Source organism: Atractosteus spatula, chromosome 2, assembly GCF_055471065.1.
Source record: "Atractosteus spatula isolate fAtrSpa1 chromosome 2, fAtrSpa1.hap1, whole genome shotgun sequence".
Lineage (NCBI taxonomy): Eukaryota > Metazoa > Chordata > Actinopteri > Semionotiformes > Lepisosteidae > Atractosteus > Atractosteus spatula.
In genome coordinates this window covers 43,841,254-43,858,947 of record NC_142707.1, presented here as the reverse complement: position 1 = coordinate 43,858,947, position 17,694 = coordinate 43,841,254, and the positions used below count along the sequence as shown (strand labels likewise).

The following is a 17,694-nucleotide window of genomic DNA, read 5'->3' as shown; positions in this document are numbered from 1 at the left end:
ATTAGGTTTACGAGCAATCTAATTACCTATTCGCTTAAAACGCTATTAAAAATTTACTCTGTTGCACACACACACACAATAGAAGCAGGCACCGCTGTCAGAAGGGAAGATATGTTCAAAATATCGCAAATATCGATCATGTTGCGATATTTTGAAATATAAAAGTCAATTGATTGTCCATAATATCGCTATTCTATTTTTTCGAAGAAATGTTTGTTAAAAGAAAAGACCAGCACCAGCTGGATTCGAAAACACAACCTGTCAGCTGGTAGTCACGTCTACAAGACAGCTCACATGAACAGGCAGGCGAAACAGCCCTACACAGCCCTGTCGCAGCACACGAATACCATTATTAAATTCTTTAGATACGCGATTCCATATTATATTCCCTTTTAATCAAATTCTAAAAGTATGCTTGTTGACTCCGGTATCGCGTTAGTTAAAGACTTCGAAGCTTAAAATGTTTAGGGAGAAATGGAATACTGGTGTGTATTTTTTTCTTTAAAGTACCAAGACCAGCTATACACTGTATGTTTATGTTCCAAAATTAATATCGTTTATGACCTTCACACGCGTTACAGTATGCTCCTATTCTTTTTATGCTCAGCTACTAAGATTTCCCTTCAGTGGTAAAATTCAATACCTACAACGGGCACAGCAAAGACGTTTACTGTCTTTCTACGACAGACCAACGGACCACGAGTGCCCCTGTCGGTCAACCAATCACGTACTGCGGTGCCCCGCGTCATCTTGCGTCATACTGAGCGACGTCACCTGCGGTACGTGTCTGTAACGCGCACTTTGAATGGCTGCATCTGTAGAGTACTGCTCCTGACTAGGACAAACCCTTATTGCAGATGTATCATAACATTTTGACTTAATTTTTGGGGCTTTTTGTATGAAATGTGAAGGAGGGGACTATGAATAGCAGGAGTGGTGGGCTGTGGAGAAACATGTTATTGTTTAGTTCTGTTTTTTTAAATTAAATTTAAAAAAAAACAGTGGCTCGCAAAATATATCAGTGAACCATTAACCTTTAGACTTTGCATTTTAATAATTATGTTAGGAGCTGTGTGTCTTTTTTCCTCTCAATGAAAAACAAACACAAAGGTCCTGGGTAAATGAAACTTTATTGTACAGCTTTTAATATCTGAATAAAATGAAAGAACTATCTTTTCAAGTTTGTTTAATACCATTATTTATTATTTGTATTATTGTTTATTATTTGTTTTTTGCTGTCCTTTTATTTCAAATGGAAGACTGTGTGGAAGATTTGTGTATCTAGGTTTCTCAACCTGTAGCACTAAGAGTCAATAACAATATAGGTGAGTTGATGCCAGATGGAAATAGCAGAATTTGTGTTCCCTCAGCCATGTTGATTAAGGCATTTGGATAAAGACAAGAATACATTTTGATGTATGTTTGATGCTTCCTTACCTCTAATCAATAAGATTGAAAACAAAGTACTATAGGACTATACAAAGTACCATATTCAAAATATGATTCAGTACTATTTAGAACTTAAAGGGTAAAGGTAGATGTAACTTTCGGGTAGTTTCTTATCAAATCTTGATCACCTCTCTCCTTTTTAAAAACAAAGACTATTTTGAACCTTGAAGGAATTTAAAATAATTTAACTATTTTCTTTATTTTATTACAAATACAAATTAATATTTTCTTATAACATACTGTAAATAGATTTCTGATGTTAGCATTATGTTGAACTCAGGATTATATTATATTATGTTGTGCGGGTATATTACATACATTAATTATGGGACACAATACCTCTTAATTTTTATTTAAGTTATCAAAGATTTATAACCTTATAAAATAGTTAATTAATGCTTTTTGTAGCTTTGACATAAGTTTTTTATAAGACATTGCTTTCTGTAAATGTTAAGTTTTTAGATTCTTTTGAACATACAGTATACTGTAAATAACATTTTAATTGTATTAATTGAACTTGAAGCAATACATTGTGTTGAGTTCAATTGTATATTGTATCTCGACACATGTCCCATCTGCATGAAAATATGAAAATAAAATAATAATATGAAAATAATATTTCATATTAAAACACTTTTCTGTTTAACTACCAGGGAACTGCATTCAATTCTTAATGCAATTCATGTAAGTCATTTCACCAATGCTTGATGTACACAGTCAAGCTCTCATCTAAGCTGCCAAAAGCTGCAGTCACACAGGACTAAATACCACCACATAGATAAGTACAAATCCTTTTGACAAAGACACCCCTCTGAGAAAAGTGGACAGGCTATGTCAGTTTCTCTTTGAGAATTCTGGACCATTACCTCACCTTCTCTCATGGGACATCAGAAAGTCAAGATATATACCAAGCTGACGGTTTATGTTCTACAAAATCTACTACTATCCTGACCAAGTTATATCAGTAAGACGTCTGAAGGTATGTGCTCTTTAAACTATGGAAAATGTGAGCAATAAAAAACACCAAAAAGACATTTACAACAAAAAGAAAGAAAATAATGGAACTCCTTCTGCATGCCTATGTACAGTATATACACATTAAAAACACATTGCGGTCATTTGCTGTTGTCACATAGACAATGGTACAAGTGAAGTACCCATTTAAAGCATTCCAAGCAATAATGTGATAAGGGATTGATTTATAGTCTTGTATCAGCACTCCTGTTGGCTAACCCACTTTTCAGTCCAGTGATGTGTGTTGCCATATCTTACATAATAAGCAAGATAAATACACTGACATACACCATAAAGTCAAACAAAAAATTCCCAAACTATATTGAAGAAAAAAATGTACAGTATATCTGTCTACCATGCTAACTTTGTGTTTTGTTTAGTTATATTATGGGCGACACACTGGCAAGGTGGTTAGAGCTGCTGTCTTTCATATCATCCCAGTTTTGCTTCTTCCACTTTGATGTTCTGTGGGGACTTTCATGCCCTCCACATTAGTTTTCCCTGAATGCATTGGTTTCCAAACTGAATTTCCGAACTGAATGCTATTCAGTTGAATTGGTGTTTTGAAATGGTCCCTTCAATTCGCATCCACTATGTGTTCTGCGATGGACTTCCATCCTATCCAGGGTGTAGTGCTGCCTTGTGCCCCATAGGTTAGGCGTGGGCTCTCCACAGCCTTCTAAGAATAAAGCAATTACTCAAAATGATAATTATACTATGTATTTGTCTTCTCTGGAGGAAAACATTTTGACATTACTGTAATTACAATAAACATCCAAATTGGTAGTCATGGTTTTTTTGGCTGAAGAAATCTGTCTTGGATATCTCAGAAAAATGTAGCGGAGAAATTCCTGTATCCCAAGGTTTTAGAAATGTTTTTTGCTTAACGGGGGGCTACTTTGTAGGAGGAGCTGACTCCAGTAAAATTAAAGGCAATTATAAGATGTGATAAAGGGCCAGAAGGGTCTTACCTGAAATAAGATGCAGCTTTCTAATGTAACAGTGCTATTTTAGTATAAAGAGTAGTTTGTTTCGAGGCGTAAACAAGGATGATAGGTTTATTGTACATTTATCTCAGAAATTAATTAAAAAAAACACTGGTCTTCTAGGCTTTCTGAATGCATGCTGTGTTGCTGATTGACCTTGGATGGATAAAACCATCAAGAGAAAATTTTTATTATTGTTAAAAATTGATACAAAAATGTAAGAGGAATCGTACAATTGTACAATACAAGGAGTATGTTTCTTGTTTTGAGAATCAAGTATGATCTGAAATACTTTCACATGATATATAATAAAGAAATAATCAGAAGTATAAAAAATCAATTTATTTCAAAATATTAGAATATAAAATACAGATGTTTAACTTCATTCTGAAATGAAAAGGACTAATTAAAAAAATCAGTTAACAGCGAATAATTAGCTTAATGGGTAATTAAACCCTCAAAGGTATTGTATTTAATTATCAGAACTTAATTAGCTGCTGCTATATAATTCAGGTACTGCATAGGTATGCTGCATTATAAACCTAAATTCTCTTAGAATTAAGTCACATTATATATGATGCTATCCCTTCTGTTGAGGAATCCAGTGATTTGCTTACTTATTAGTTTTTAAACCAAAATTTAGTGCATCTTAGAAGTGCATTATTAATGATCATTGCAGTGGTTTGATTCATTAATATACACTTCTGTGGCAATCCTGACCTTTGTGAATGTCAAGAATACAATGTGTGGAGATATAAAAAGCTAAATGTTCTTGATAAGAGATGGGTGCCAAAAATCAACTAAAAGCTAAGTAGGTCACTTGATGTTGGCAGCAGCGTTATTTACATTAATCATCACTTATCATATGTCATGCCAATAACTGGACATATTTTTGGATTTCAACTGCATCAGAATGGACTTTTTTACACATATGACATTTGAAGAATTTTATTTCAGCACTACATGTTTTATCTTCTTTGGAAGGATTTTACACAAGGAAACATTATGGGATCTAAAATTAAGTATTTTTTCAAGGATGATAACTCACATTGTATTTTGCTTTGTCTTCTGAGCTTTCTTAATTTCAGAAACATGACACAAATTGTATTTTAGCCTCTGAAAAATAAATATCTGTTTGTGAAAGCTATTGTTAATTTATAGAGATGAATTAAACAGCAAATACTTAAAACAGTGTCAGATTTCCAAAAAATAAATGATAAATCCATCACATAGTTCTCAAAGATTCACTGACTGAATTCATTTCACCACCTTTGAAGCTTCTCTAAATGGCTTAGAATCAGGCACAGGAAAAGCAAATATAGGTGTATGTCTTCTGATTTTTTCTGCAGTTTGGTCTCTGTGTCAGTTATTTAAAGCATTCACAAATGTACTGTAAACGTTGGGGCAAATGTATACAGGTAAATCAATGCAGGTAAAATCTTACAATTCAGTTATTATTATCAGCATCTGCTGCACATTCGTCTTTAAAAGAGAAAGCAGTTTTAGTTTGTGTAATATTGCAATATTCAACAAACCTAGGTCAAACATAAGGTTCTCACTAATATATGTGTTTCTATGAACATGGCATACAATAGTTTGCACAATTTACAAATTTGCATGCCCAAGTATAAAAGTATTACACTGTCTGCAATACAAATGTAATAATTTGTAAGAAACAAAATTCAAAATGACAGCTATGACACATGTAATACAGACTATTACCTATGCAGTGGCAGAGGTTCTTTTATAAAGGAGAAATGTGCAACAGCAGATTAACAACAGATACAGATTTTTACAATTGCAGGAAAACATGAATGCAAGGAAAATAAAAATGAATGAAAGGAAAAATGATCATTTTTCCATAACACTACAAGTGCAAACTGAATAATAAAGAATTTAAGCACTTAAATACTTGTTTGGAGCAAAAATCTTTTTAACAAAAATATTGTGGCATGATAGTGCAGTGATTATCTTTGCTGCCTTGCAGCACTGGGGCCCTGGGTGCATTTATGGAATGGGTGTAAAATCTGTGTGGAGTTTGTATGTTCTCCTTGTGTTTGCTTGGGTTTGCTCCCACAATCCAGAAATATACTGGGAAGTTAACTGGCTTCTGGGAAATTTGGTCTTAGATGTCAGTGTGTTAGTATACTGTATGTGTCTGACCTATGATGGCTGCAAAATTGAACTCTCAAGTGTGAGAAACAAAATAATGCAATTTATAAATAAAATAAAAATATTTTAGTTAACACACAAAAACTACTTAATTACTAAAAAGATCCCTATTAATCTTAATTCCTACTTCAGATTTATCTTGATGTATTTTGTGCTATTTCTGTTGTGTCTTTCAAGTGAGATACAGTACATATCATTCCATCGTTTCATCGAAGATTCAGATGAGCTTGATAGGAAAAAACTAATTAAATGTGCTATTTGTGAGCCTTTTAAAAAAAGCTTATTTTCTGAAGGACATTAGAATTTGTTGTTAAGGATATGCTTGTAGGAAGGTAACTCATGTAGTGTGTGATTTAAGATGTACATGGTGTAATTAAAATCGAGGGGCACTCATCATTGTTCCAAAGAGGAACGTGTTTGGAATCTATGAACCAAACAGTGCTCTGCTGGCTTTTCTTGGACTGTGAATGTCTAATTGCTGGCAACTATTTCATTTCAAATTATTCATTAAAACAGAGGCTGTTTAGCATTAAAGCAATCATTTGCATTCATAACTTTGACATTAATTAGAAATGTGACTGGTAATGGTTAGAGCTGCTCAAATGTCAAGCCTTTTCTGATTTTATTAATTCAGCAACCATATGCTGATGATGCCTTTTATTGCTCCTTAAAGACAGATAGTGTGGCAAGCAACAGGAAACAGGGATTTGTTGTGCTTTTTCATTTATCAGTGCTTTGATATCTTAAGGACAGAAACCTGAAAAAAGGTGGCCTGTTGACACTGCACTTGTGGCTGGAAGGCTGCCGGTTCAAATCACGCAACCGGCAGAGGAATCCTACTCCGTTAGGCTCCTGAGCAAGGCCCTTAACCAGGGGTGCTGTACAATGGCTGACCCTGCGCTCTGACCCCAAGCTTCTCTCCCTGTCTGTGTGTCTCATGGAGAGTAAGCTGGGATATCTGAAAAGACAAACTTATAATGGAAGAAATTGTATATGGCTAATAAAGTGATCTTATCTTATCTGGCAACCCACTGAAGCTAAGTAGGTGTGAGCCTGGTCAGTACCTGGATGGGAGACCTACTGGGAAAAACTAAGGTTGCTGCTGGAAGAGGTGTTAGTGTTAGTTAGCAGGGGGCGCTCACCCTGTGGTCCATGTGGGTCCTTATGCTCCAGTATAGTGATAGGGAAACTATACTGAAAACAGCCGCCATCCTTCGGATAAGACGTAAAACCGAGGTCCTGACTCTCTGTCGTCATTAAAAATCCCAAGGTGTTTCTCGAAAAGAGTAGGGGTGTAACCCTGGCATCCTTGTCAAAATTTCCCATCGACCCTTACCAATCGTGGCCTCCTAATAGTCCCCCTCTATGAATTGGGTTCATTACTCAGCTCTCCTCCCCACTGATAGCTGATGTGTGGTGAGCGTTCTAGCGCACTATGGCTGCCATCGCATCATCAAGGTGGGTGCTGCACGTTGGTGGTGGTGGAGGGGAGTCCCCATTATTTGTAAAGAGCTTTGAGTGGAGTGTTCAGAAACTTTATATTCCATTTATAAGCCATTTATAAATGCCACTGACTACCCCTAATCCTAAATCTAAGCCTAAAAATGTTAAAAAGGACTGTCTATCTTGTCCCTGCTGGATTTGCTTTCCCCAAAACACATGGCAAGGCATTGCTTAAAAAGTGATTAGAAATATTATGATGCTGCTTGGGGCAGACCACAATTGAGGCACCGCTTTTCAGGTGGGGCTTCAAGCACAGACACTCCCTACACACAAGTCCTAAACAGTGGTTTATTGACTGGAACTACTGTAAGTGGATTATGACTTCTACCCAGCACAGTAGATGTGGGTGGTCATTGGCCCCAAGGTGCAGCATAGGTGGGTGTGGGTCGTTGTTGGACAGTAGTCTTACCCTTGTGTCTGTATCAGTGTTCTAGCAGCTTGGCTGGTAGTTAAACTGCTTAGGATCAAGTAGTCTAGCTGGTCTTCAGCCTGAGGCTGGTTTACCTGTATATACAGTATAGCAGTTGCCGAGCAGTTGGAGCTTTTTAGCTTGGTAGCTGCACTGTGGCAAACGCTGTTGCTGTAGTGGCAAAGTTGTTCTTTTAGGATAGGCTGGGAAGAAAATTGCACTGAGGCAAGCTGCTGTTGCAATTGCAGCAAAGCTGCTCTTCAACTCTGAGACTGGCTTTTTTAGCAGTTAAAGATAGAGTCTATAGCACAGAGGCTAGATTTGCAGTCTTTTCAGAGGCTAATGTGGGGGTGCTGTTACGCCCAGACTTGTTCTCCCGATCGTCATTAATCTTTCCTGGTTCAGTACACTATATGACCTAGAGCAGGGTGCACAGATGATGCCTTCTCTGGTGATTGCTGGCATCTAGTCACTTGTGAGTTGCACATAACCATCTTAGGTTTGGGAAAAGCCTTAGAAAAATCTAGGAGTTCCCAGGGAATGTAACATCCCATGAGGCTCCTTGTGGAATCACAATATATTAGAGTAATGATGCATTTTTTAAATATAATCTGTAAAATATTATGTGATTTGAAGAAAGTCTGGAATGACCTAAAGTATTTTCTATGAAAGGAAGTAAAATTATAGTTAAATAATTAGTTAATCATAATTGCTACCAAAGCACTTAAACAGCCAGAGATTAAATTATAATTTGTACCTGACATTGGTAGAATCTTCCTGATTCTAAAATACCATCTGTATGTTAAAAATGGTGTTTTCAGTTGAAGGAATCACACATGTTTAACACACCAGTGAAAGTACCTTACATATTATAGTTTTACAAGTCCCACTCGTGCATGTTACACAAAGATCTGAACTCATCCTTGTGGAGCTTAAGAATCCAGACTCATTTAAGTGATGTGATTTCATGGTCTCCAGAGATGAATTTAGAACAAGTGATGTATGTGCTCTATAGGAACGCAGCTGTACTTTAGTGGAACCATCAAGATACACGATGAGAACCAGTGGTATGGAAAATAATCTTCCACACAACACCTATAAAAAGTTGAGAGTATAAGTATAGTATATGTATAAACTTTAAGTATATATATAAACTTTAATTTCAATAATTAAATTTATCATCTCAGGTATATAAAATCAAATATTACAATATTGGACACTATTTGCTAGTTTATTTATGAGCCTCATTTGAAAAACTGTCCTCTCTTAAATATTGAGAATCCTGGCTTATGGGCATGTCAGAGCACTCATGTATTTTGAAAAAAACCTGACCAAACTATATTTCAGACAGGAAATTCAAACTGTCACTCACCAATTGTAATGAACATGTTCTAAACAATAATTATGTAATCATCAGATCATGTTTTTCTAATAATAAAATGTCTATTTAAATTAGAGGATACTATTCTTCCATTTCCATAAATGACTAAAAAAGCAGTTTTAATAATATTGTTTGCATCTTTAAAAAACCTATAGTATTTTATTTTGGAAATGGTCTGTTTTCAACTCATTTTAGTTATTACATTATTTTAGAAACACAAGTGGTATGAATTTAAAACATCACAAATGGAATTCTGAAACTGAGCAACATAAGAAAAAAACACACATTCTCCCTATGTTAATTTAGAATGTTTAAGTGCAGAAGTGCTGGTGAGGTTATATAAATTCAGCAAATGTGTAGGCTGAATTATACTGTACATTGAAAAAACATCTCCACAAACAAACTAGTATACTCAATTTCCCATGTGAATGTAAGCTTAATTCTTTATATATTGCTGACATTTGTTTAGGGTACAAAAATGATTGGAAATGTGTTCTACACAATTCTCTTACAGGATGTTATGGTCCCCAATGTATATTTCATTTACGGAGCTGTTTAAATTTCTAAAAAGTTAAAGCACTGTCACTGGCTGTGACATTTGTGCATTGAGCATTTTACAATGAATTCCAGAGTGCGGACCTGAATTGTTTTCAAGTTTAAAGTAATTGGCAAAATCATTGTAAAACTGCTGATGTGATAAAGCCGTTTTTCCATTTCTTTTTTGATCCGTGTTGATTTCTTGAGACTTAATGTACTAGATTTTGAGTCTATCTGGTTGTATGCTGGATTTTTTAAGACTCATAACTCATGTATTTTTAAACAATCCATTTACATTTGCAATAATTTGGATCATTTGCAAGATATGTGGGATATTAATGGCTTACGCTCTGGAAGTTGAAAAAAGAAACATCAGAAGAATTCCAATGCACTTTGGTGCTGTAGAATTATAAAGAACACCAACACTGTATTTAATTTTACTCCAGAGTTCACTAGAGAGCATGTTGAGAAGTAAGAGAACACGAGCTTTAATAAGCATACAATGCAATTTAACAGTTCATAAAACAGTAAAAATTAATCCCGGTCAGGGAGATTTATTAAATCTTTCTGTAAAATTGGGTGTGGGATGTGAGAGCAACTGTGAATTAAGAAAAAATGGTTTCAGGAGTAATATATTTTATTAGCTGACATAGGGGAGAAAAAGCTTTTAAACTATTTAGCTACAATTTAATTCAATGACATAATTGTCTTTAATGAGATGTTTATGAGGAGAAAGCTCAAGTTGTTAAAACGTATAACAGTATTTCCATTGTTGTGGAATGGGAAAAGCATTCTTCAGCTTCTACTGCAGTTCTGTTTTCATCTTCTGCTGTTATGCAAACAGAAAATAAATCATAATAAGCACAATAGCATTTGGTAATTTGGGGATTCAGAACTATTTCAGTAAGCATGTTATTATTATTATTATTGTTGTTGTTTTTGCTATTTAAACAATGCCATGTACAGGTGTCAACATTTAATATCAACATTACAATTTCTAACAGTAATTTAAAATCCCGTTATATTTATTATTGATGGATGTTTGGATTAGGAGTCTCTATATACCAATTCCAAATAAATTATGGTTGCATCTGGTAAATATAAAATAATCTAATTAATATCAGAGCCCTCACAATTGTGCTTTAAATGTAATTTAACACAAAAAAGATCCTGGAACAAAACATAGCTGATGAATGAAAGCTTAGGAAAAAGGCAAGCCCCATTTTCTTATCAATTTTACCTACAACATTGCTTTGAATGAGTCCAACTTGCGATCACTGCTTCACAATCATTCCACCTAATTGCAGCAGCACTTAAATTCAACCCAGGATTATTTTTTTTTTAGACTGAACTTTTGACCTTAGGTAATTTAGGGCTGGACACCTTGTTCATATGGCCTAAGAGTCACCTCTTTAGCCAAGAAAATTAAAGCCAAAGACATTCCTGTGGCATGTACTTATTATAGGGTTGATCTGCGCAATAGTTATTTCCTTCAAACTGAAGCTAATCAGTTTGCAAATCAAAGCAAAACCCTGAGTTGTGCCAAATGGCCTCTTGCATTCATCTTATGGTGACTTTTCTTAGTCTGATAAAAGCCTTTTGTACTTTGCTTAACAAACTAGACATGACATTTTCTTTCTGTATCTTAACTACTAAGCCTTACATCATCTGTAGTAGATGAATACATTTTATAACTTAGAATTATAATTCACAACTCTATATTGACCGTGTGGTACCATTATTTTGGTTGACTGTAATGAAAGCCTGCCTGGTTTGTTAGCAAAAGTACTACCTACTGAAAAAAAAAGTCTTTAAAAAATCTTAATGAATACTAAAAAACTTCCTGCTGCTCTGCTATTTGGTTAGTACAGTACATCATTGGATTATAAATAACTAAATGCAATATAAACCTTATAAAAAACAGCACGTAGAGCTTAGTTTGTTTACAAAATGTTAGTTTAGCATCCCTAGTGATTCAAAGAATATGGTTTGTTTATAAAATTGCTTTGATTAATAAAAAGAGGACATGGCCATCATGGGATACTGCTTCTCGTTGACACAACTCTCATTTTAGCAGTCTGCAGAAGGAGCAGCCACCTTCTAGCCAAGGAATTTTTAATGCAGGTCTGCCTCTCCTATCATTTCAGTGATTGTCTGCCATTTTCTGTTCTGTCACTTGACTGGCAGAACTGTGTTTTGCAGAAGTGATTAACAACATTTTTCCAGAGTAGTTGGATGAGTGACAGGCCCATAATGTTGTATAAACATGACTCACAGCATATTTACTGATGCAGGCAGCCTAATGCTGCCTGCGTTTCCCATTACACTTTCACTTTCCCCAACAAATTCATAGTAATTTAGCATTGCATTTTTTATAACATCATCTTATTGCTGTGGTATTTTCTGAGCCATGTCCATGTTACAAATTTGGCTTATTTTACAAAAACAAAAAAAAAAGTTTATTAACCTTGTCAGCCTTCTGTTTTGTGCTGCAGAAAGGGAGTCTCTTAACCGGTCACAGCCCAGTGGTGGCCATTTCAGATTGATAGCAATAATGAATGGATTTCATTACTGCCAACAGCTCTTCTTTACTAGTGACAGAACTATTTAAGAAGATAACCTTAGTGAAAGTGTGCTTATCTGTACCATTTTTCTGTTTTTTTTTCTAGGAGACTAAAGGTGTAGACAATCTAGTTAATCCTTTCCCTGACTGATTCACCTTGCACATTTAGAATACATACAGACCTCTTAATCTTACTTCAGTAAGTGTGTAATAGAAAAAAAAAACATTTCAGACAAAGCCTAAATAAAAAAAAAATGTTTTCAATAGAATAAACAAATTTATTGATGCAGTAGTTAATATGTGTTAAGTGCTGGCTGATTAAAAACATGTGCAAATAGTCTCAGTGCTTTGTAATATATTTCCATTTTTTCTTGTATCCATCACCAGTGATTTGGAATCAGCGTTTGGTTTTGCTATGACAGCAAAGAAAGCACAGCAGCACAACAGGACTTGATCCCTCTGAGACTTTTGCCAGCTAACACTATAGGTCACATCTACTGTAGCTGATAGATATTGACAATAGAATAAATAAATAGAAATAGGCATCTGGGTTAGACTGGTTAAATGATCACCTGCTTAATGAGCATTGAAACATTCAGTTTTCTACTGCTGTTTGATTTTGACAGTCATTCAACTAAGCAAACCAAGCTGACCCCAAGGGGATCCAAATAAATTCCTAATGGGGTGGCAAGATATTTTTATTTTTCATTGTTTGGGTTCATCAAATTACTGCAAGTACCTGCCATCATTTTTGCCTCAATTGTTTCCATCAATCTGTTTCCCCAGGATTCAGTCATATGATCACCTTCTTCTCTAAAATTCACTCCAGTTTATAATTGTACAGCTTTAGCAATTCTCATTTATATTATACTAAAATGTATCACAAACCTTTAATCCGTGGCTATGTGATAATTAATTTTCTCTGATATCTGTTTTTTTCTGAATATGAACAAAACAATTACAAGATAGAAGCAAATATTGAGTTATTATATTATTATATTATGTCAATGCAGTTTGTGTACTGTAGTTTCATTTACTACGAGGAGAGTAATAAAATACCAGAAAAAATAATGTAATTTTTATCGGGAACTGAGAATTGTGCAATATATGATTAACAGGGTGTAGAATTATATAATTTATAGCAGTCTTAAACATTCAACTAAAATGTTTAAAATAATTAAACAATAATTTATTTTGATAAAAATGTGATCTTAGACTCCTTTATCTATGACCTCAATATATACTGTATATATAAATATTATATCCATGCTAACATATTTTACCAACATCCCAGACAAGTCCTAATTAGATTGTAAATCTGTGGAATATGTAAATTTTCTCACTGAAATCATTAGACACTAGAGTGCCACAACTTAACTTCCTTTGTGACGTTCATCATTTCTACTAGGTGGTTTAGAATTTCTGATGTTGTATGCCTCTTTTTTGTCCTCATGTGTATGTGATCTGGTTACGAGTGAGACAATTTATTTTTAATTTCAGACTGATGCTGCCTTAATGTATGATGCTGTGCATGTGGTGGCCGTGGCTGTCCAGCAGTCTCAGCAGATCACTGTCAGCTCACTGCAGTGCAACCGACACAAGCCCTGGCGCTTTGGAAACCGCTTCATGGCTCTTATTAAAGAGGTATGTGTCTCATAAAAACAGACTAAAAAATTTATAAGCATTTAGACAACATACATTTTTTTCAGCATTATAAGTTTGATTAATTTTACTATTACTCAGTTTCAGGATACATGTCATTATTCCACTGTTTGCTTGCTTTTTTCAATCCTCGATAACTCTGACAATTTCCTCCATTACTGAAGAGCAGGAATCATAAAACCCTCAACATTGCATTGGAAGATACAGTATAAGCCCCCTGCGATGACCTGAACTTGGGACACTTCAGTGTAACAGTTGACACATTAAAGGACAGTGATTGCATACTTTGAACTCTATCTACTTTGCAAATCATCTCAAATCTTGGCTCCCTAGACTTTAAAGATCCTATTATTTGGACTTCTTGACACAGTTCCTTTGTATTGGAACTACAAGGCAGTTGCATTGTAAGACTGTCTTGTAAAGTTCAGTTGAATGTCACATATTACTGCTTAGCCCCCTCTGACAAAATACTAAGGCTTCTTGGTACAAGACTGAATATTTATTTTTCTTTACATCAACTGTAGGTAATATTTACTGAGGTTAAAAATATTATATATACAAAATATTTTATGTTCAATAAAATTGAGTAAGATTGTTTATCTGATCCTCTGAGTTTGACTGCCTGTGATTGTGTATATGGGAATTTCTAGGTTTTTAGACCTACTAGAAAAATGGGCTTTAACATATTTTACTTCATTCTTTAATGTTTTGTTGTTATAATACTGATACTTTTATTGTTTTAGCCTCCAATGCAATATTCTGTTTTATCTCTCTTAGTCTTTCCAATAACCCATTTTACTTATGCTTGCATTATTCATTATATTATTTTTCTATAACTGGATGCTGTTCTAAATCCAAGTGCAGGGGTACATTTATTTACAGTGCTTTGACAAAACATTCATGATAACAACAAATCAAAAACTTAGCTTCTTCTTTGGCGCTTTGGACTCTGGACTCCTTCAGGTTCAACCAAAATCAGGAAGCTCACTAAACACTAAACAGAAAAAATAAACTCAGTCTTGTACTGGACTGCATGGTCACTTGAAGAGGTCTTCTGCTGCTATGCAACAAAGTGAGAAACTGAGAAAGCACATAACTGGAGCTGCCTCTAAGCCTTGGTCTTCCTGTTATATACTGTCATCTGACCAATCACCATTTCTGGACTGAAAAAGTGAGAGTGCCCTGCCAAATTACATCCCATTCTGCAAAGCTATGAAACCCTTGCCAAAGTCCCACAGGACATCCTTAATCCTATCTACCATATTTCCGTTTTTAAAATATCTTCTTCTATATTAGAATGAGAATAATATAGAATATGTTACTTTGAAAATGAACTAAAATAATACAATTACATTACCTGAGTTATTACAAATAGGTAAAAAGAAACACAAAGGATTTATCTGCATCAGGTAATTCATTAAATATATGTGAGACATTTACTCAAAGTTTCAATAATTTCTATGGAAAAAATAAAATGAGATGCAAGTCTTCACATAATGTGTTGTCAGGCCTTTTTAGGGGACTTGCGTTTTGATAGGGTGAAGTGTTGGGTTTTTTCTTAGATGGGTGAAACTCTGCATGATAACTGCAATGTCACAGTATATAAACTACAGTATACATAAAACTCCAGGTGCAGTGTACTAAATTTTACAATAGCACATTTTATAGTATTACTAGAATTTTTGTTTACTTTCATTGACAGTGCACTATGGTAGGACATTTGGTTCAATTATATGCTCATATATAACTATTGATATAAATCTGTTACAGGGTAATGTTATACGTATTGTATATTAGTGCAGTAATGTTTCAAATAATGTGCTGAATTTTTTCATGATAGCCGCTACATCATTCTAGAACCAAATTATTCTTTATTGTGAAGTCTAACTGTAATAAATAGAGACTGATTTTTAAATATAGACATTAAAGCTTTTGAGACTTTCTACTACTTTTGTGTATTTGTCTGCACCAATATTGCATTTTTTAAAATGGTCCAGAATAAAACTACTTAAATTCTGTATAATTTGAATTCTTAGATCAATGAAAGCCATAATTGGAAAGGGCAACTTTATTATAAAAACTTAGGAACTGAAATTACCCAGTATTAAACCTCTCTTTATAAATGGAAAATAGCTAAAAATGGATCTGTCATAAGGCTTCATGCTGATTAGCATACAGAAAAAGAGTACTCCCTGCAAAGTAAAAAATATCACAGCCTACAAAGAAAAAAGAAACTGAGAACTTTTAAAATGCTGGAAAAAAGAAAGATATGAAGTGTCATATTTTAAAATATCAGAGTTTTACATTCATGAGTTTCACATTCACAAATAGTACCCCATATGTGCTACTGTAAGAGAATTGTAACAAATAATTGTGTAGTGCATGTGCACTTTACAGAGGTTCATTGAATACCAATATGCATGTTGTTTGAGTAGAATATGTACATATATAGATTACAATTTTATATTTGAAAGAGAGAAGTTAAAAACAAACTAACAGTTAAAAACATATGGCTGTGCATTTTCTTATAATAATTAAACCAACTTTTGCACAACTTGTTACTGCTGTTGAAATCAGTTAAAAAACAACTTTCCAAACTCAAAAAAGAACGAGGAGGAGGAAGGAGAAAGGAGGCTGAATTACATCTAAAAACTTTTACTAGATTGTCTTCCATTTCACGTTTTCCTTGCCTAACTTTGAACTTTGTTCAGTGCGTCTTTTGCTTTCTTTCACCTGCACTGACTTTGTCATGTCCACAGCATGAACAAGTCACACAGGGGTTTTCTGTTCATTTAAATTCATACCATGTGTCCAATTAATCCCTTAAATATCTTGCTCTGCTCTAGAAGAGGAATAGAACATTAATAATGTAAATGACGATTCTAAAATGTTTTCCTTAAAATTTTATTTTAAAATATTAAATGAGTAAAAAAGTTCACATTCGTAGGGAGCATTGTACCACTACAATATTCTACAATTGTTTTGATAGATCTGCATAAATAATTTTTTTTGATTAAGATGTGTTCGATACTTACTGTAAGTCAAATAGTATATACTGTATGATAATTTTTTTCTGCTCCTAAAATCTGGCTTTTTTAGTCATGTCTACATCTGTTATTTTTTTCTTGGCTAGATAATTATATGATACAGTACATGCCAAGATATAATTTTATCTAGCTTTTTGGTTATGCAAGTTGATCCCATAAAACCCTTGGTGATATGAATACAAAATGAAAGCAATAAAGTCCCCAACTAGGTCTGGGGCAGCTTGGTCTTCCATTTCCTATCCCAACCTAAATTAATTGTGCAGCTGCATCTGTATTTCTATTTTGCTGTGCTCATAACTCTGCTTTGTGTCACTGTTGCTGTCAACGAAATAATAATTATTCTTCACATTAATTTACAATGACCCGTTGGCCAATGGTTTGCTGGTCTTACAGAACAGATCCAAATGGACTAGATTCCTCTAATTTGTAACCTTTCTTATATTCTTTAATATCAACTGCAATCAAGCAGGCCAAAAATATCACAGAAAGAATCCAAGGCACTCTTCAAACAAAGAATACAATAAAAATACTTTTATCTTATGACATATGCAGAAAAATAGTCTTAGAGTGAAATTTGATGATAATACCAGCATGTATTTTTACACAAACAAACTCTCTTTGATTTCATGTTTCAAGGTCAGGATCATTATGTCGACTTGATTACAGTTGATATTTGAACAGGTACATGTGATTGTTGTACCATAGTAGAATTACAGGCATACTTCCGACAATGTTTTCATGAATATAAAGTTTATGTGTTACGGAACGTTTTCAGCATTTTTTTTTCAGCATCATGCAATATCCTAAAAATACATGCACTGTAGATATATTTCGATATATTGGATATATTGGTTTCTCAACATGGATAATGGCCCTAAATAGAAAAAAAAAAGACTAAAACTAAATTACATTATTCAGAAGGATTAGTTGTTTTTTTTTAAATAATGAAACATTTGAAACATTTGAAATGT

The 17,694-nt window shown here is 34.1% G+C and overlaps 1 protein-coding gene across 1 annotated transcript in view; it reads left to right on the top strand.

Moving 5' to 3' along the window:
* grik2 (glutamate receptor, ionotropic, kainate 2) overlaps nt 1-17,694 on the top strand; it is a 272,439-nt gene that overhangs the window by 138,278 nt on the left and 116,467 nt on the right. The window contains exon 8 of the mRNA XM_088906563.1: nt 13,515-13,658. Coding sequence (XP_088762689.1) covers nt 13,515-13,658 — 144 coding nt within the window. The remainder of the gene's footprint in view (nt 1-13,514; nt 13,659-17,694) is intronic.